We start from the raw sequence: 21,913 nt of genomic DNA, 5'->3' as shown, positions 1-21,913 counted from the left end.
AAATTCACTCCTGGGGTGGTGCTCATGTCTCAACTGGACAGAGGAAGTCATTAAGTGCCATAGACCCTTACTCTGAACTTCACTCACTTGACCACTGACAATTGGGGCAACTTGTGATAAATATTTCTAAGCTTGCAAGGGCTGTAGCGCCATTAGCCTAGTAACCTGTGAACCTATGAACTCTATGTAATGTGCTGGTCTTTTCAAGTTATCAGTTATGTTGAGTAGATGGAGGTTCATTGGTAGGTTTTGCTCTTCTGAGTTTCTGCGATTTTCTTTTGGTTGTGAGTAAACGCTGCACATCTCTGCAGTCAGTGACACTTCTACTTCATATAAATAACCACCGTGCAGTTATACTGCAGCTGTAGCAGAAAAACAATGTCTGTTCAGTTGTTTGTAAAACAGTTTCTGTGCTACTGTTAGTTACCCGAGTCACTAGCTTTCATTTAACAGGTCATTTTTTACTTTTTCACAGTACAATGAGGAGTGACTCTGGGTCAGCTGCTTAGCAGTCTTAGCAGTGTTAGCGATGTCCTATAGTTAAATTGCATTACTAGCAAAAAAAAAGTAGATGCTAAATCTATCTCAGCCTGTACATTTCCTATGAGTAGCATTAGGCAAGGACAGGCTATAGTACCAGAATTTTTTCCATGTGTATTTGACCAAGCCAGCAAAGTTAAACTTCTGTACTGTTAGTTGTTAATTGAGTGCTTGAAAACTCCAGTTTTGTTTTCGCTCCCATGTTTCCTTTTGTCCAGGCATACACCTGGTCTTCATGGTGCAGGTGATTAGGCTGCTTCATTGATTACGTACACAGGATGCATGTCTACAAATCCTAATAGATCCAGCTTAACAGAAGTTTCTCAGTTTCCATTTATTAAGAAGGTGCCAGTTCTGAGCCTTGCTCTTGAATTGTTTGCAACATCATGCATATTTGCTAAATGCTTAAACATCATAGCACATGCTCACAGCAGGGGGGGGGGGTTACATGTCTCTCTGCTTAGATTATTGGCTGTTAACACTCTTCTTTGAGGCTGTAGACTGTATTTATGACCATATGTTAGACTTTGGTTCATAGGTGTGTACTAGTCTAATGGCCCTGGAGCCTTTACAAGCCTAACCCATAGGATTACCCTGGCATCGTGTCACCCGACCTTAGTTCCCAGTGCCTCTGTCCAGTAAAGCCACTGGAGTGATCCCCGGGATGAATTTTCTGTTTCGCATCCACCCCTCAAGATTTCTGTTGAAGAGGGCCATGAGGTGCTCTGCTTGACATGTATAGGAAGTCTGTTCTATAGCATGGGCGCACTCTCTGGGTTATGAACCTGTTCCTCCAGCATGTTCTGTTTATTATGGTAATGAAGTTAAGGTCTCTGGAGCATGTGGTGCAGAGGGATTGGGATTTCTTTAGATGTAGCATTTCTAACAGACCTGGGTCAGTCATGGCTTTGTAAGTCGAGCAGAGGTCCACCTCTAAGTAGGTGATATGAGACAGAATAGTTGGAGTTTTTTTTTTTTTGAGTCTGTCCATATAGGACAAGTGTTTGCCTAGGATCCTCTTTGTGAGATACTTTTGCGGCCCTCCAGTTGTTGCAGGTGTGTAGTGAGGTACATGCCTAATGGGGCATTATACTCGATGACTGGCCTAATGAGGGAAGAATAGAGGGAGACAATGACCTCTTTCTTCCTGTATGCAAAGCCCTTAGTAATAAGATGTGCCACATAGGAGGACCACAGTGGCAATGTGGTGGTCAAAAGAGAGGTTGCTGTCAACCTGTGTTCCCAGATCTCTTATATAACGCCTTCTGTGTTCAGTTGACTACCATGGATGTGGTAACTCATGGGAACCGGGTTTTTCCCAAGGAGGCTGACAACACATTTTTCTGCATTGAGCTTAAGGCCATGGTTCTGACACCAGTCGTTGGTTTCAGTGAGGCCTTTCTGTAGGATGTCAACATAACTTGGGGACTTGATAATAGCTCCCAACTTGCAATTGTCTATGAACTTTATCAGCCAGAGTTCCTTCGCGTTGGCCTGGACTTAAGAAGAAGTATCTACCAAACAGGACTGAACCCTGTGGGACTCAACTTCTGACTGGGTCGGCAGTCTGACATGGAGTCAGCTACTTTCACACTGTGGGTTCTATCTGTGAGCCAGTTTGCAACCCACCTAGTGCTGTAGGGGTTGATGCCTAGCTTAGTGAGTCCAGAGTGGGGAATGGTATCAAAGGCCTTGGCCAGATCAAGGTAGACTGTATAAACCATCTTGCCTTCATCCACAGCTCTGGTAACTGAATCAGAGAAGTTGACCAAGTTGAGCAGGCATGATCTACCCTTCACAAAACTAAACTGTGTGGGATCCAGAGTTTGGAAATTCTCTATGTTGTTGTCTTTCGGCTTTTCCCGGTTAGGGGTCACCACAGCGGAACTCCAGTCCGCTAATGATTGTCAGTAGATTTTCACGGTGCCAAGTTGCCAGCTCAACGCCCAACCTTCAACAAAAGCACGCCCATTCACGCATGTCTTTCGGAACGCCACTCAACCCGCAGGGAGGACATGCAGACTCCACATAGAAGGCACTCCCTGTGCACTAGCTGAGAATCAAACGGGAGAACCTCTTGCTGTAAGGCAACAACGGTACCGCTGCACCACCGCAGATATATCCTTGTTTATTATATCCATGATGATGCATTCCATAGCTTTGCATATCAGACTCATCAGGCTAATGGGGCAATAGTTCCCAGGGTCTGTAGTTGCTCCTCCTTTGTAGAGAGGAATGACTGTAGTAGTGCACCATTTGGTAGGGACAAAGCCTGAGGTGAGGTTATGATTGAACTGGGCACACAGGTGAGGTGCCAGTTCACTCTGTAGTTCATGTAGAACACAGCCAGGGATATTGTTAGGTCCCATAGAAGCTGTTTTCTTGGCCTTGGACCGTTGTTGTTTTAACCTGTACAGCAGTAATACTGGGTGCCTGGCAATCTACTGGTATTGTGATTGGTCCTTTTGGGTGGGGGGGTAAAGTTGGCACTGAATCTGTCTGCCAGTATATTGGCAGTATGTTGACTCTGTATAGGAGGTACCATTGTGCAGTAGCTCAGAGCAAATCTGGGTATTGCTGTGGAGATTCTTTACTTAACTATAGAAGGCCTTGTGTTGTCTTTACTGTCTGCTGCAATTCTGTTTTCATAGCTAGCTTTAGAGGATTTGATGAGGGATCTCAACTTTTTGTTGAGACTGATAAGAGTTTTTCCAGTCTTGGGACTTCACCTTATTCCACATCAGTTTTCTCCTTCTGTTGCAGAGTTTGTCAGGGGACCACCAGATTGGCTTCCTTTTTTTTGGAGGAGAGCGTCTTGGTTCTATTGGGTGTGGCGAGATCCATGCATTTGTGTACGTGTTCATATAGTGCATTGGTGTATGATTCGATGGTCATGAAACTATTCTCCATTTGCGTGGGTGCCGTGAAGTAAGCCATCTCTGTTTTTAGGAGTCCAACGTTAGCTTTGGAGAAGTTTTTCATGCACATTTTATTTGCTGTATTTTCTATCCTCCGTGCTAGCTGACCATCTGGCCAGCACAACAGCCGCTGGTATTCAGTTATTCCTGTCTGAAACAGGAGCACAGCTATGGCATGGCCAGCACCACAGCTGCTGATATGTACTTATTCCTGTCTGAGGCAGGAGCACAGCTGTGGTATGACGTTGGGGAAGGAGGGGGGGGGGGTTAACCTGAAGCCCCCACCCCCGTTCAAGGTCTACAGTGATGGTACTCTTAATGATCGAGTGTCACTTGCATAGAGATTTTCTTCCCACAGCATCGATGAAAAGTGGCCTTTTTGGCTCTCTTGGCCTAACCCATTTAACAAAGAAAATAAAATCAGTAAAAACCCTACTCTCTGAAGGCAAAAGCCTTGGTCTCTGAGCTTCATTAGGGTTTTGTAGGCAGAGCATGTATATCAGTACACATTTCCAACTTCACCTGGAAGAGTCAAACAGGTTGTGGTTCTTTATTCTTGCCCTTCTCCAGATGGCTCCTTCAGAGTGTGGGTTATGCTCAGCTGTACAACTTCGTACCATACTTTATTTTCTTAGTTAATCATGTGAGTGAACTGTCCATGAATACTGAACCATTTTTAGTCATGGCCTGAGCCAAATGGCAGCAAAAAAATGCATCAGCAGAACTTAATCCTGCATTTTCTTGTTTAATTTCTTGAGCTTCTTTACCTGCTGTGCTGTTTTGATCCAGTCATTTATTGAGGCAGTACTTCCGTTTGCCACTGAAAGTCTCCCATCTGAGAACATTCAGATAACAATGGGGACAGCATTCAAACCAAAGAATTCCTCTGGTTGTAAGTGTAACGGCAGTAACTGGTTGCCCTAATCAGACCCTTATAAAGATGAAACAGTGGCTATTGGAAGTTCCTAAGAACCACTTAAGAAAGTTCTTTAGGTTTTATCTCCAGAAATTGCACGATTCTTTTCTCTCTGTGTCTCATTGCAGCTTGGTTGACTTGGAAGTGACTACATGTGCTTTTAGCCTACATGGGGGCAGACATTTAATGTGTAAGGAGAAAAAATGCTCATCATAGAGCTTGTGACTACATTGTAATTTTGTATAGATGGGAAGTTGATAATTGCTGAAGGCAGAGCTCCACCTTTTCATATATCAATCATGTGCCTCCGATTTCTGTCCAGAGTCCAGCTTAAAGGGAGATGTTCATGCCATTTCTCCTTTTGTTTGTGCTGCAAGAAGTGATTGGGCTTCATTTTATTCTGTCAAGTCGGTAACAGTTGAAATTTCAGGACCCACTAGAATGAGTCCTGAAAGACTGAGCCTGAATGACCAAAATACTGGGCTTGCAAATACTAGGTCCAAAATGGCATTTTCCTGCAATAATTCCTTATCTCTGAGGTATGGCAGTGTCAGAGTTGATATATATAATTTTAGGGGAGTCCCCCCTGCAAAAAACAGGTTAAAGGAGAAGAGTGATGCTTGAGATTTGCTCTTCCTGAAGGGTTGATATTCAGCAGTTCAAGTGCTGGCATTTCTATAAGGAGCCATAAGGTCGCTTCCATGTGGCTCTCCGTGAACTCAGAGTACATACTTTGTGAATCTTTGTTTAAATATTTTTAACTTTTATCTGCTTTGACTTTCAGGAAAGTTATTTTCTAGCAGGTGAACTTAAATTTTCTGAAGCCAATGGTGTCTGTGGAAGAGCATTTCAGTAGTTTGGTTGCAGATGGCGGGTTCTGCCCAAGGAATCTCTCACATTATCTCTGTTGCTTAGGTACGGAGCATCGTTCTGTGAGCCCTGCTATGTTTAAGAAACAGCACTTTGGTAGGTAGGGCCAGATGTCATATTGCCTGTTTTTACCAAAAAGTAAGTTAGAGGCTTCAGATCAAGACACCTATTTCCTTGGTATGCCCTCTGCCAATGGTCTGTAAAATGGAATAACCAAAGAAAATCCATGTTAGGCTTTAGAAGACTGTACAAGTCCAGAAGGAGGCTGTCGACATAGGTCCTAGTGAGGATTTACTTTGTACATTTTGTCCCTTGTCCTACTATGTTGGAGTCTCTGCCTGTTCTTGTTATTTGGAATGGAGGCATGCAGTGGTATTTATAGTTTGTCTACAACATTGCTGACCTTTGAAGGCTCAGCTAAGACATCTGAGCTGGATGCCTGTTTCTGGCCACAGGCAAAGGATGTTTGCTGAAGGGTTTCAGTCACCCTGTTGGAGTTACATATGTCAGTGGATATTTGATAACATCTTATGTAGGATGGCATGCGGATTTTTTTGATAAATTTCTAGATTTCATCCCATTGAAAGCTTGCCTTCCATTGGCAGTGCAGTCCGGATGCCTGGCGTCTAGGTGTGCACCCTTAATCTGATATCATATCTTACCTTACCTATGACTAACTTTATATCAACTTGGCAGAGGGCTAGCTTTCAGTCAAAGCAGCCGTTTGTTTTAGGGGATACCTTTTTTCCTTAAAAAATGGGCAGGAATCTTATCCATGCGATTCATCAGAATCTGACATGCAAGGAGAAGAATTAGCTTGTTCAGCCCAAATTACATTCCCTTTGGCCGATTTTCTCAATAGCAATGAGACAATTTCTGTAGGTTCTTTGCTGAAAGATGTTATTTGCTAGTACCCTGAACATCATGAGGGTGAACTTAAATTGGGTTTTAACGAAGTACCTTAATCTAAGAAAAAATAGCTTTGACCTCATATACATCGAAGAGTTGGTCTCTGGCAATACCCCCAGTAATTTGTATTTGGTGCACTTTTGAATCAATATCCATAGACTAAGGCTCCCAACCACCTGCATCAAGAAACCTGTATTAAAGGATGCTAGAATAATTCAAATGTCTCTGTGAAGTACAACAGTCAAATCAAAGGTGGTATTGCCAGAGGTCACAGGGACTGGATCCCAGTCTAAATAAACTCCAGAATGAAAAGGAGAAAATGATCCCAGACTGTTTTAGCAAGAGGCTCTGTGCCTCTTTCACTTAGGCATTTAGAGTAATTGATTGCCAAATGCACTTGTCATGTATTGGAGAGAGATTCTGAAATAAACTGAAGATGTGGTTTCACATTTCTCAGATGAAACCATGTGAAAGCTGGCCAAGACTGCTTGCAGAGTGGAGAAGCACAGAAAAAATGTGATTGATACTGTACCTACAAGCAAAGCAGCAGACTCTATGTTCTATACTGCACCATTTTACAGGTACAGAGCGACACTATGTGGGTGCTGTGTTCTGTACTGCACCATTTTACAGGTACAGAGTGACGCTATGTGGGTGCTGTGTTCTGTACTGCACCATTTTACAGGTACAGAGCGACACTGTGGGTGCTGTGTTCTGTACTGTACCATTTTACAGGTACAGAGCGACACTATGTGGGTGCTGTGTTCTGTACTGCACCATTTTACAGGTACAGAGCGACACTATGTGGGTGCTGTGTTCTATACTGCACCATTTTACAGGTACAGAGCGACACTATGTGGGTGCTGTGTTCTGTACTGCACCATTTTACAGGTACAGAGCGACACTATGGGGGTGCTGTGTTCTGTACTGTACCATTTTACAGGTACAGAGCGACACTATGGGGGTGCTGTGTTTTATATTGCACCATTTTACAGGTACAGAGTGACACTATGTGGGTGCTGTGTTCTATACTGCACCATTTTACTGGTACAGAGCAGCACTATGAGGGTGCAGTGTTCTATACTGTTGCTGCGAGTGCCCACACTTCTTGTGTGTGCTCACTGACTTCTGATTATGCTGTTGCTTCGTGGATTGTGCTATCTGCTCTTTTTCTTTCTGTCCAGAAAACCACTTTAGCCTTATTTACAGATTCATTACTTCTTAGACTAAGGCCTTTAAGAAATTCTAAAGACACCATGGTGCTAACTTTTGCTTAACATGCACATTAACATTAACAGACACATGACACATGATACCATCCTCTGCTATATTCAACAGAACAGCAAGAGGACATTCCCTAGTGACCTGGCAGAATTTTCCATAGGAGTAATGGGATTGACTTGGCCAAAGAAGTGCATATATTTCGTTGAACTGTTGGTGCTTTTTTTTTTGTCTGTCCTCAGCAAAACTGGTAAGACAACGCTACCAGTCATTATTTACATTAATCTGTTGTCTTCTGGTGCATTGAAATATTTTCTTCACTTCTAGTATTTAAGTAGCTGTATTTGATGATTTGCACATCTACAGGATTGCTTCACTTTGCATTCTCTCTCCTTTTTTAGGGTACAGTTGCAAACACTTCCACATGTTCACAACTTCATAAGAAAGCAGAAAAGGTAGCAGCTGCACTTATGGAGAGAGGACGACTCAACCCAGGAGACCATGTTGCACTGGTGTATCCTCCCGGTAAGAGGAGTTTGTCTTTTTGAACTGGTTACTTTCAGGCTTGTATGTCAGATTGTTCACTACGTTTAGTGAATAAAAGACGTGCTTTACCAGCATCTTGAATCTGATGATGCTTCTGGCAGCTTTTTGGCAGAGAAGAAAGAACTGAAGGCACTGAAAGAGAAACTAGGCAGTAAGTATAACAGAAAAGCATTTTGAAGCTAGTTGGTGTTACAGTGGAAGCAGTCCCTTTTTCTGATGCACTAGCAAGGCACGTGAGCTGAGAGAGATTACTAAATTAGGTACTATAAGGGAAGGCAGAATTATCTCTGCTGAGGTTGGTCAGTCATAAGATGCTTAGTTCTTGAACTTCTCACTTTCCTTTTGTGTTTGGTGAAGTAAGGTTGAAGTAGTTTCTCTTAGGGGACTTGTCCTACTTAACTTGTGGCTGGTCACCGCTGTGTCAGAGGCATGTCCATAAAAGGAGAAAACCTTTGCACTTTGTTTCCTTCCTTCCTCCCTCAGTGCTTCTTTTCAGGGGTATAACCATGTGGTTACAATGCGTCCTCCTATTTGTATGTTCACGTACAAACATATACATGCTCTCACACTCCGAAACTTCTCTGTATAAGCTGTTAATCTTCAGAATGTTTGATCTTCATTATGGCACGCTTAGTAAAGTGTTTTATTTCCAGAATGTCCTTATTGTTGGATGGTTCTAATTCATTCTGGCTGTTTAGCGTGTTTCTCATTTGGACAGGAGGTGGAGTCTGTATTTTCCTGTTCATTTATGTCAGTGAAAGAAACTGTACAACTCCTGATCTCCCAACACATTTCTTTATCATCTTGAGATTTTGTTAAAGAAGGCATCTTTTTTATTATTGATCAGAACCAACACACAAACTGACATCAACCTTAAAAGAAGGCTGATCTATACAGACTGCAAGATCAATTACATGACCTTTTCCTCAGCCATTGCTGTTTAACAGTTGCATTTCATTATTTTACACCCCCCATTTTCTGTGTGTTACTAGTTATTAAAACAATTACCCTCCCAATTTTTTTCGTACTCTTGGCAGTTAGTAGTGTAACCCCCAATTCAGGTAATAGCTGTTCTAATCACTTCACTATAATAAAGTGGTGCTAATTGTTCTTCATTAATGCCTCACCTGTCACTAATTAGCTCTTCATGTATGAACACTTTCATAAATGTTTCTTTTTGCACAGGGTGTTTAGTGTCAAATCCTTTCCAATATGTCAGTGCAGGGATTAGTTGTCATCAGCAGCCAACCAAATTGTTGAACCGTAACACTTCGTCCATTGGTAGTTCCCACTTCACTCCATTCTATTTTACTAAATTAAAATTATGAGAGAGCACAAATGCTGCATCAGGTTTAAAAGTACATAAAGTACTGTTTGAACATTACAGATGTGTATGTGTCCAGAATGTTGCTCAGTGACAATGTTTACGTAAAGAAAGGAATAAGCCACATATGCCCCCATAACAAGCTAACACAAAACTAAATCCCAAAACAGTTTCCATTAAACACAGTAAATAGCTGTATTTCAGTTTTTAAGGTGTTCTATCAGTAGCAACGTAGCCAAAATATAAAAGTAGTTAAACTGTCATTCAAATTTAGAAGCCAGAGCATGCCTAACCCAGGATACTTGCTTTGGTAACGTCTCATTCAGTCTTGTACTTCCACATAAGTCCAAAAACACTTCTGCCAGTAAGAGACTGCACTTACTGAGCCTAAAAAAAAAAAAAAAAAAAAAAGATGGCCAGACACATCATAATCCAAATGTAATGCCCAGTTAATCACACAGCTGTTGTACTTTATCTCTTCTTTGAATGCCCACCAGCAGTTTGTAAACCGCTATGAGCTCAACTCTGATTTCCCTGTGCTCTGCTTTCTGTGCAGGCATCATCATCCTTTTTTGCATTTAATGTCAACCAAAAACCTTAACCGTTCAAATGATGTGGTGTCATCCATTACCTCCAGAAAACAGCAGCAACCGTCAACTTCATTATTTTCAGATGGCAGAGGTTCCAGATGTAAGTGTGAGATCTAGCCCCATTCTTTCAGCATGGTCAACATTGTGTACAAAACAATTGCACTAATTCTGATTGGCTTATACCTTGTTTTTTTCCCCAAACAAATTTTTTTACCTACTAAATAGTCCATTGAAAAGTATTCTAATTTACAAAACATTTTCTTTATTCAGCAAGTCTACTAATTTGGGGGAACCCGCATCTCTGGACAGACTCGGGTAGGCATGAAATGTAGCCCCATCACCAGCTGGGTGTCATATTGTCTTATAAAGCTCATAAGAAATAGAAGAATAAAAACTTCCACAGATGCCTTCCACACTCTAGCCTTTGTTAGTTAGCATCCAATATTTATTCACACAACTAGTGTAAACATAAACATATTTGTGCATCTATAGCCTTGCACAGCTAGCCACCCCAATATACACACACTAATATATTTAACATTAACATTTTTCCCTGTAATATCATACTTTAATATTAAAATACACTTTCCCTAACGTGACATCTAAATTGATTACATGTCTGAGTAGGATGGGCATCATTGACATTAATTTGTCATGATGTCTGGTACATTCAAATATTTTATTAATGGACTTGCTAATTTGCTTAGCAAGTCCATCAAAATTCATAGTGCCAAGTCTCTAAATAGATTACTTAATGAAAATGTTCTAACTCGCCACTCTTTAGTTATTACCGTGTAACAGTAGGCAGACCATAATACTTCACTCAGCATGTCTTCCAGCTTTCAAAGTACCAAGTTTTTAAACAGTGTCATCCAGACAAATTTTCTAAATGCTCCACCGTGCTGTCATTATTATATTAATGGTCAAAAAAATCATAAGCACTTTTGTGATCTCTCAGAATTACTGCTTTTGAGAGAATCCACATTGATTATTTTAAGTGTCCGTTTCAGATTCCTCTCTCACTTTGCTAAACATTGGAGAGAGGTAAGCTTCGTAATGCAGCCATCACTGACTGAGCCGATGTATCTGCATCTCTCTGGGGAAAAGCATATGGAAAACCACCAGAAATGCTAACTTGTATTGGATCTGCTTCATTGACATTTTTAATAGGGTCAAAAACTCTACCATTTGCTGCAGAGTTTACTGAGAAGTCATAATCCATGGCCACTGATCTCCCTTCTGTTGTAATTTGCTTTATTGGTGCACGTGAGTGTAACAGAACTTTTACTGCAATACCAAGTCATTCATTGACCTCATATCACTCTGACATATTTATACACATGTTCTGCCATAGGCAAATATGCTGGCTGTATGCTTGGTGAGCTTTTGAAGAATGCATCCCATATGTTGGTCATTGCAAGTTCAGGACAATCAAAGCTGTATTTAATTCCTACTCTCCACTTAGCCTCATGTTGTACCTTCTTGCTTTGCCCTCCAAGTGAGCCAGTTAAACAGTTTGGCTGCTTAGTACCACTGACGTTTTCCACATCAGTGCCTGTTCACTGTTGTAATGACAACATGTTACTATGCTACTACAAAAACTCAGTGGGGTCATTGCCACAGGATGTGATTCAGCAGAGCATCCATCAGCCTCATCCGCAACAATAATGTTTTCATAGCCCCATCTCGGACTTCCACAGCTTCATCACTTGACGGTACTCATCTTCATTATTTACATAATGTAGAACACCTTGTTAGTTGCCTAATTGTCTGCACACACATCGCATCTTCACTTTTACCTAGATCTGAGGACATCATATTCAAACCCATCACTTTATCACTGGAACCAAACTCTGTATGAACAGTTAAGTAGTCAAATTATATCAAATAGTAAATCATTTCAAAGTGACTGAAAGGAATAACCAAACTCTCAAACCACAGTGATGCTTTACACCAGCATGAAATTAATGCTTGCTTTCAAAAGTTTTCTTTGTTCTATAGAACATTTCCATTACTGTTTCTCCATACCACTACATTTTTATCTAGTTTGGCGGCTTATTTTATCAAAACTTCATTTCATGTGTTCTTTTGTTGCTTATTTAGTAGGTCTTGTGCTGTTGTCTTATTGCTGTCTTGGACCTGGCCACCTTTCTTTTGTCTGTATGGTGATTAGTTTGTGTTACTTTGACAGTGGGGAGTGCTTTTGACCTGATTCACCAAAAGTACAAAGTAAAAGAAGTAATCAAGAAGTGAGGAGAAAGGCTTTCATTAACTTATTGAAGATATTGGTTGTAGAAGGAGCCCAGCACAGGGTACAGCAAAAAAATGGTCTCTCTCATGATCTGGTTGGTGTCACAGCTGCAAGGAAAGCATAGAGGGAATTGGTCAGTATATCAGTCAAAAGCTCTTCTTTCAAAATATAGCCATGAGCTTGGCCCTGCATTCCTCATGAGCCTCATTCCCTTCAGACTAGCTAAGGGTTTGACCCAACCGTTGTCATTGTCTGACAATAAGTGGAAAGCAATACGGTACTTCCCAGCATGGCTTCATGTTCTTTACAGTATCCAGGACATAATCGCATTTGGCCAGCTCATATGGAGTTGTCAGTCAAGACCGCCAGTAAGTGTTGGCAGTCACAATCCTTATCCGCATGTCTTCTCTCTCATCATTCAACTCTCATCAGCTAGGTGTGAGGAGCTTCCCTTTGGCCCCTTTATGCCATTTGGGCACAGTGGTATTGCCCAGATGTTAAACATGCATATTCAAGCTCTGGCACTTGCAATACATTTGCTTAATGGAAGGAGACATTTGGCATGCTGTTTTAAGTGCCTTTAACATATTGCCTCCCTGTCATTTCTGCCTTTCCCCATACCCTTTCTGCACTTGGTCCATGACCTCTTGATTACCTTTATAGATTCATTGTCCATCATCCATTCTTGTAGATTGTTGCAAGGGCTTACAGCCCTCTCTGTGAAGATCTACCTCTGGAGCTCCAGAGAGCAGTTAGTGGCATCCGTCTGCTGCTTCTACTTCCTCTTTCCACCTTTTCTCTTCAGGATGACCCCTTTTTATCACCCTGACATTTATTTTCTGTACCAATATCGTGTCCCCCTGTTTCTTCTTATCTCAAGAAGAATTTTGTCTGCCTAAAGTGTGTACTTGTATCCCTTCCTTTTCACATCCCAGATTTGGTGTGTTCTTGTGGTTTATTTCTAGTTGCCTAATGCCCCTTAACATATATGACCTCCAGAACTGCACACAGTACTCTGTATGTGGTCTGGCTAAGAGTAGAGCATTATCTCTGTGTCTGGAGTATGTTCTCTTTGGGGGGTACACGGCATTCTGTTTGATGCTGACAGTGCACTGTCACTCTACTCCCACTGTTCCAGTTCAGGTGTGACAAACACCTCTAAATCTGTTTCCTGCTCTTCTGCCATTAGTTGCACCCGCCCATTTGATACTTTACATGATGGCTGTTATGAGCAGTTGTAGTACTTTGCATTCGTTTACATTGAACTTCAACTGACACCTTTTAGTGTAGTTGATTATTCATTCCAAGTTCTTCTTTATACTCTCCTCCTTATCTGCCACTGCAGCACGTTTGTCTTGTAAATGGTTAATGGGTTGCTCGTGTTCTATATTTCCTCAGAAGCCCGCGACAACGGTACTTAAACATGCTAGGTCCAGAGTAGATCCCCGCAGTACTACGCTAATGCTTTCCTAATTCCTGATATTGCCCGTCACCACAACTGTCTCTCTTACCATTCAGCAGGGTAGCAGTCCAGTTTCTCAGGCTTTGTCCTACACACAACACTTCCCTCCAGTTTTCATATCAGTCTTCTGTGTGGGACACTGTCCTAGATCTTGGTGAAGTCCAGGTAGACCAGGTCTACTGGGTACTCCCTGTCAAGTTCACCTGTAAGTTATTTGTTTAACCAACAATTCCTTCTAGTCAGGAACTTGTGCTGGTTACTGTACTGGTGATTGTTGTCCTCTAGAAGTACTTCTTGCCTTCCCTTTAGGATTCTTTCCTGGGTTTTCTCCTGCAACTAAAGTTAAGTTAACAGGCCTGTAGTACCCCAGAGATTTTCATGGATCCTTTACTGAAGGATGCTGGGTGTACCATACCTGGTAGAATCCAGAGTCGTATCTCCTGGAGAATGAGGCCCTTTATAAATGCATAGTGGAGTGGAATGACGTCAGTAAGCATTCCAAGGGCAGTATTTATATTCAAAGTGCACTTCACTGTCACTACATGTGTATTATACCTGAAATGTTTGGATTAGCACTTTTTTTATGGAGGTTGCTGTAGTCTGGGATTTTACTTTCTCCAAACTGCTGTGACCTGAGTGGTTGTGGTTATGTTGAGAAGAGTTATTGTGCATGTTTTGTGTGTCTGTTTTATGTTGATGACGTGTCCCAGAGACTACAGCACTCTTCCATCTTATTTACCTGACCAGGAGTCTTGTATTTTGGACAGGGTTGACAAGAGGGTTTTTTTCTGCCATTATGATAAGTTGAGTTTCTTTGATGTCCTTCATGGATGCATCTGCAGTCATAACAAATGGGTTGTCCTGTCTGGGACCGGCTTCGGCTGATGTCGCACTTCACCCGACGTCATCTCTGCTGGTCTTCGGGTATAAAGGCATCAGCCGACGCCATTTTCCTCAGTCTTTCTTGCCGCGTGGCACCCGAAGCAGAAGCTGTTCGCAAGTGCCGGTCGGTCAGATCCAGAGATTACTACTACCGAATACTACTTGGAAGACTTCTAAAAAGCTAAGTACCCCATTGGGGACTCTTTCTTGCCTCAGCCGATGTCAGAAAAAGTCAATAACTGTTTAACTTGTGGGAAACAAATACCTCATAAAGATTTCCACTCTTACTGTTTGCCTTGCTTAGGCCCAGACCACGACGTAGCAGCCTGTTCGGCCTGTGCTTCCTTCAACCAACGAACGCTTAGGTGTCGGTCGGAGTTTGCTGAACAGTTTTTCGGCTCAGATTTTGCGTACATTATGCCGTCGGATCCTCCGACTACCCAAATTGTTAAAAAACGCAAAGAAAGACCGACACTCGCGGTCCGCGGTTTCGGCCGAAACCAAGGTTAAGCAAGTCATGAGTGTCTCTGTTTCGGCCGAAACCGAGAAAACTGGTCAATCTTCAGCCGAATCCATGACTACTACTGAGGCTCCTGCTACCTTATCTGAATCAGCCTCAGAAATTTTACCTACTACTGTGGTTCCTACTGATCTATCAGACACCATCCCCTTGGATATCTCTACCCCAGCACGTGGTGCTGCTAGGCCTCCTGCAGCCATGTCTATTAAGGCCTTTGCCAGGGCTAAAGCAGCCAAATCAGCTAAATCAGTGCCTGTTAAACCACCCTCACTCAGGCCCACTTCTAGTTCACAAATGCTTACTCTGGCAGAAGATTTAATATCCTTAATTAGGGATCCCAATCTCACCCAGACAGGGCCTCTCAGCCCCAGAAAAGAGACCTAGAGCAGAGCCCCCGAGCCTGTGTCCTCTGATGATTCTGCGGATGACTCAGACATTACAGACCAGCCAGAGGCTCCTTTTTCCAATTATGAAGATTCAGATGCTGAAGAATCCATTCCAGCTGCCTCTCCACCAGAGGAATTCTCCTTTGGGGAAACCTTACATGCCATGAGAGAACAATTCCAATGGCAGGGTCAAGATTTCTCAGATTCAAGAAAAAGACTTAGGACTTTTCTGCACTTACCACAACATAGGCCCTTAGCTATACCTCCTGTCCTATCTGTTGTGGACGATGCATTTAATGATGTCTGCACTGCACCTGATTCTTTACCTCCAGCCCCTGCCAGACCAGATAGATTTTACAGGGTGCCAGACACTCATCACCACCTATACAAGGCCCCACTTGCAGACCCCGAAACTATATCCCAGGGGCCTAAGGCAGTAGCCTCGACCACAGCAAAAACCCTATTCCCTCTGAAAGGGAATCCAGGTCCTTAGAGAGAAGGGAAAAAGTCTACACCTCTGCTACTCTCTCAGCTAGAGCTTTAAACTGTCAGTTTCACATGATCCAATACCAAGAGTTTATGCTTGATCAGTTAATTAAAAGCTGTCCTCTGATGAATCTTTAGATAAGAAATATGTATTAGAAATGGTGAATAACATCCAACAGGTTAGTAACCATTCTTTAAAATGTGGCTATGATGCACTGGAGGCTTCATTTAGATCAGCCATGACTGGCACAGTGATAAGAAGGCATGCAAGGTTGAAAGAACAGGTCTTGCGGATCATGTTAAAGCTAAGCTATTGGATGCTCCTATGGATAAGGCCAGTCTATTTGGGGAACCTGCCCAGCAGGTAATGAAGAAAATGGAAGAGAAGGCAAAATCTGTACAAACAGTTAAAGATTTCCTACAGGTTCAGCCCCCAAGGTTTAGCAGGAACTGGCCTGCCAAAATTGGTCCTTTCCTGACTCCACAAGATCCCAAAGGGGCAGGAACAGACGCTCTAGGGGCAGAAATCAATCCAGAGGAGGTGCCTACAGAGGACGACAGTGGCAAGGCAATAACCGAGGCACAGACACAACCACTGCCACTGCAACAGGACAATCACAGTGACTTGGCTCTGACTCCGCCTACCAGGGAGCAAATAGCAGCACCATTAGGCGGAAAGTTAGCCTTATTCTCGAAAAATTGGCACTTTATTACAAAAGACAAGTGGATTTTGCAAACCATAGACCAAGGCTACCGGTTCCACTTCCACACTTTACCAGTAAAAAGAGGAATGCCAAACCTGCCCCAAATCAAAAATAGAAGCCCTGCACCAGACAGCAGAATTAATAAAGATGAGAGCTGTGGAAAGGGTACCAATAACAGAACAGGGCAAAGGATTCTACTCCAGACTCTTCCTAGTACCAAGAAAAGTAAAAAACTGGAGACCTATTCTCGACCTGTCCATCTTAAACACATACATCATTGTCCCAAAATTCAAAATGCTGACCCTACAGCAACTTCTTCCCATGCTGGGCAAGGAGTGTTGGCTGGTAACTCTAGATCTCAAGGAGGCATACCTGCACGTCCCCATTCGACCCAATTGCAGAAGATACCTCAGATTTCTTGCAGGATCAGAGCATTATCAATTCTCAGCATTGCCCTTTGGCTTATCTACTGCGCCCAGAGTATTCACAAAATGCCTGGCATCAGTAATCGCTCACTGCAGAGTACAGGGAATCCAAATTTATCCATACCTGGGCGACTGCCTGTTACAAGCGGACAACAAAAGCAAGCTGACAACAGATTTACAAAGGGTCATTTACTTGCTACAAGCCCTGGGATACACAGTCAACTTTCAAAAGTCAAGACTGATACCATCCCAGACAAGAACTTTCTTGGGCTGAATTGGACACAGTAAAACAGATGGCATTCCTAACTGCAGAAAAACAAAAAGAACTCCCTCTTTACTTCTTGGCATTAACAAAGCAGAACAAACTAACAGCAAGAAAAGTTCTGCAGGCCTTGGGCTTCATGGCATCATGCATAATCTTGGTCCCACATGCCAGACTGCATATGAGAAAGTTACAGTGGTACCTAAAGAATTTATGGTCTCAACACAGGCACAACTTAGAAACAGAAATACCACTAATCCCATGCTTAAAACAGGAGTTCCTATGGTGGGCTCGGGCATGCCAGTCAAACCCAGGCTTACCCTTCCACAACTTTCGAGCAACCCAAACTATCACAACGGATGCCTCAGACCTAGGATGGGGGGCACACATGTTGGACAAGTGCATACAAGGACTGTGGACTCAGGACCTGCTGCGCCTGCACATAAACCAAAAAGAAATGCTGGCAGTAAAACTGGCAATCCTAAAATTCAGACCTTTCCTCAAAGAAGGCCATTTGATGATAAGGACGGACAACACCACAGTCATGTGGTACATCAACAAACAGGGGGGCACTCATTCTTACCCCCTATGCAGAATGACTTTGGACCTTTGGAATCTGGCTCTCAGCTACAACATCCAGTTACAGGCAATATTTGTACCGGGAAAAGAGAACACCCTAGCAGACATTTTAAGCAGAACCACCTCGGATGCTCACGAATGGATGCTACACCCGGACATCTTCAAGGCCATCACAAAGAAATGGGGAATGCCACAAATAGATCTATTCGCTTCCCCAAAATCACCAGCTCAAAAAATTCTGCACAAGGACATTCCACCCACTTGCATGGAAGGTGGACTCTCTATCCTTCAGCTGGAAAGGCCTGACAGCATATGCATTCCCACCTCTTCCCTTGATGCACAAGGTACTACTGAAAATCAGAGAGGAACGTCCAAGGATAATTCTGATAGCTCCGAACTGGCCAAGACAACACTGGTACCCATTGCTGAGGAGCATGTCTCGGGAGAGAATGTGGTCAATACCCCTGATGCCTCTGATGTTAACTCAGAACAACTACAACATCATGCATCCAAACCTACAAACCTTGCAACTGACTGCCTGGAACATCACATAGCAGTAACTAACCCAGACCTTTCACAAAGGGTTAAGGACATTATCCTTGAAGCCCGCAGACCTTCAACAAGAAGGAACTATGCAGGAAAATGGAAAAGGTTCGTCATTTGGAGTACTGAAAGAGGAAAAGATGTGTCGAACATAGATATTGCTAACATTCTGGAGTACTTGGCAGAGCTTCTACATACAGGCCTGTCCTATTCCTCCATCAAGATACATGCATCAGCTATTTCAGCAGAATACAGCTTTGATCCTCCTGTCTTTTCACATCCTCTACTCAGGCAGTTTCTCAGAGGGATCAAGAATGTAAAACCTCCTAGGAAACCACCATTACCAGCATGGGACTTGAATTTTGTACTAGAAAAGTTGACACTCCCTCCGTTTGAACCAGCAGCAACAGCAGATCTACAACACCTGTCATGGAAAACTGCTTTCTTACTGGCTATTACTTCAGCAAGGAGGGTTTGAACTACAGGCCTTAATGGCAGTGCAACCCTTCCTAATCTTCCATCAAGATAGGGTGTCCATGAGAACTAATCCTACATTTATGCCTAAGGTGGTATCCAGAGTGTCTTTAAACCAGGCAATCCACCTACCTACCTTCTTTCCCAATCCACAAAACAGAGGTGAAAGAATAATGCATACCTTGGATGTACACAGACAGTTACGCTACTACCTGGACAGAACCAAAGGTAACAGAAAAACTGACCAGCTCTTTGTAGCCTATGCAACAGGAAGGGAAGGAAAAGCAATTTCCAAACAGACAATCTCCAAATGGATAGGAAATTGCATAAGATTCTGTTACTCCTACCATGGAAAACCAATTCCACAGAACATAAGACCTCATTCTACAAGGGCTACAGCCACTACCACAGCTTTCTTAAGAGGAGTGGCAACCAAGGACATTATTGAGGCTACTTGGACCTCCGTGCATACATTTGCCAAGCATTACAATTTACCTCTATATTCTAGATCCCGAGCAGGGTTTGCCACTGCTGTACTGCAAGGGATCCTGACTACACCATAATTATTATTCCTCCTCCCTAGTTTGGCTATGGTATTCTACCCATTTGTTATGACTGCAGATGCATCCATGAAGGACATAGTACAGTTTTGTACCTACCATAAATGTAGATGTCCGAACTGGATAGCATCTGCAGTCAGGATTACCCTCCTCCTTCCCTCTGCGGTACTCCTAGGGTATTTACCCTCCTAATAGCTAGCTGGGGGTCTCTTATGGTGTATTTGTTTGTATATATGTACATACATGTTTATTTTTGTGTTTGCCTTCTACTATTTTGGAAACATTGGCATTTATCCAAAATTTAGCTTTCCAAGAGGGCAATTGGCATCTGGGGCAAGAAACACTGAGGAAAATGGCGTCGGCTGATGCCTTTATACCCGAAGACCAGCAGAGATGACGTCGGGTGAAGTGCGACATCAGCCGAAGCCGGACCCAGACTTTGGAATCCGGCCGACCGAAGGGCTGCCTGACGACAGGACAACCCATTTGTTATGACTGCAGATGCTATCCAGTTCGGACATCTACATTTATGGTAGGTACACAACTGTACTTTATGTTACTACTTCAGGGTTAGTTTGTTTGTTGTTCATTAACTGGTGGGGGGATGGAGGATCTGACAAAATAAATAAAAAAAAACCCTTACGAAAGCTTTGACAGTGGTCTTTCACTTGCCCTGCTGTTTTCTACAATGACCAGCAACAAGCTCAGAAATGTGCCTGTAGTAACTTGAGTGAGTTGCTCTTCTTTGTTTCGAAATGAGCCTACGCAGTCAATTCTGGATGCCATCCTGAATTGGGACCTACAGTGATCTGGTTCCTCAGAAGAGGAAACCGACAGTGACCTTACTGGAGAAGGGTCATAGCATTAACCACCCACATCCTGTGGCTCATAAAAATCAAGTACTGTGAATATCTAGGTTTCCAAGAAGGACAGTTCTGCAGATGAAGCAGTGGGAGTTCTATTTCATAGGAACACCTATGATAGGCCATTTGTGAGGTTGTTGTGGGCTTGAATAAGTGTGGTGGGTTCCGCAAATTGCCACGATGAGCTACATTTTAAAGCTGTTAAGGTCTGCCCATAATAAGAACTCCAATCAAACTCAAGTGGTTTCTGCAGAGTTGTATGAACAGACCTAGACCTGGGTACTACTCCTCAGAGGTTAGCAGAGACTTTTAGTTGATCAGGCACTGTAAATGATTCTATTTCTGTGCCCTTTTTTCTGCAAAAGGACAGATTGCTTTCCCAGCCTGCACCCCTCCCCACACACACACACATTTTCAGTGAGCACATCTGGTTTGTGGAATTCTACATGGTGATTACATCAATGGGCAGGTGATCATGCCCCTGCTGTTGCATGGCACAGTGGATATGATAAATGTCTTTATATGCAGAATTTTCTGGGGTCTATACAGAAGTTTCTTTAAGTGTTTTACAAGTGGGTAATGAATGTAAAGTGTTGCATTTGATTGCTCTGTTTTGCCCATAGTGTTTACCAGGTTTCTAGTTACGGTGCTTGAGACTTTGTAAAAGATGAAATGTCATGTGCTCTGCTCCCTGAGTGGCTGTTCCTGGAGGACCCATTTGGAGGACTTCTTCGAAATCTTCACGTCTTCTGTACTGTGGCATTTGCAGACTGCAGGCAGCTCTAGTGTGAGGGAAGTCCTTTCTGTTCCCAACTCTGAGAACTGTATCCATTGGGATTTAATTCGGTTCATTGACTCATTCCTTCCCAAGGAGAGGGCTAAGGAAGTCGCTCCTCTTCTCAGTTAGAGGATGAAATGAAGTATTCATGTTTAGACCTTCCTCTGATTTTTTTTAAGCATCTTTATTAAATTCTCTTCTTTAACAATGAGATAGGTACACTGCCTGAGTGCAAATTACTGCAACACTGCATAAATTGCTCAGTCCTTGCATCCTTTAAACTTGACTTCTCCTGAACATTGTTCTGTATTTGTTTACCAAAATTTTCATTTATTTGTGTGTAATTTGCTCCTTCCATTTTCTAAAGATCACAGCTCCAGTTCTTTTATTTCCTTTACAGTGTTCACAGTTACTGATGACTCCTTTTTTGGAAGCAAGTAGTATTAAACTTAGTAAGGCCTTACTACGTCTGCAATTCAGATCCTATATCCCAGCTCAAACGAGTCGCTTCTGTGGTCACAACCTTTTGCTCCCCCAGCATTCCTGATGGAGTACTCTGTACAGCATTTTTAAAATTTGCCAGTTTTGCATTCCCGAAACAGTGTTCCTTTCACACCGCGGTGTTTGATGTCTGCATGATGAAAAATTCTGTGAAGTCTCTTTGGTATGAAATACCTCTGCAAACACTTCCAGTCAAAAATCCTAGACCTTCTAGAATTTGTTTTACACTTAGGAGCCGTCCATATGTCCTGCCATTGTTCCCTTGTAAGTTGCGTTTCCATTCCTCTTCCCAATCTTTTCTATCCTGCTTTGATTGATTTTTATCATGCGGTGTTTTGTATGCCCTACAGATTATCCCTTTTTAACAGAAAAATCTGTTCTAGACTCTGCTAAAGACTCCACC

The 21,913-nt window shown here is 42.7% G+C and overlaps 1 protein-coding gene across 1 annotated transcript in view; it reads left to right on the top strand.

Annotated features, from left to right (window-relative positions):
* The window catches only part of LOC122793692 (disco-interacting protein 2 homolog A-like), a 2,141,448-nt gene that overhangs the window by 1,795,359 nt on the left and 324,176 nt on the right, over positions 1 to 21,913 (top strand). The window contains exon 25 of the mRNA XM_044061912.1: positions 7,776 to 7,899. Coding sequence (XP_043917847.1) covers positions 7,776 to 7,899 — 124 coding nt within the window. The remainder of the gene's footprint in view (positions 1 to 7,775; positions 7,900 to 21,913) is intronic.

Source organism: Protopterus annectens, chromosome 2.part0 (assembly GCF_019279795.1).
Source record: "Protopterus annectens isolate FY-2018-M chromosome 2.part0, PAN1.0, whole genome shotgun sequence".
Classification (NCBI taxonomy): Eukaryota; Metazoa; Chordata; order Ceratodontiformes; family Protopteridae; genus Protopterus; species Protopterus annectens.
This window is presented reverse-complemented; position numbering and strand designations above follow the sequence as displayed.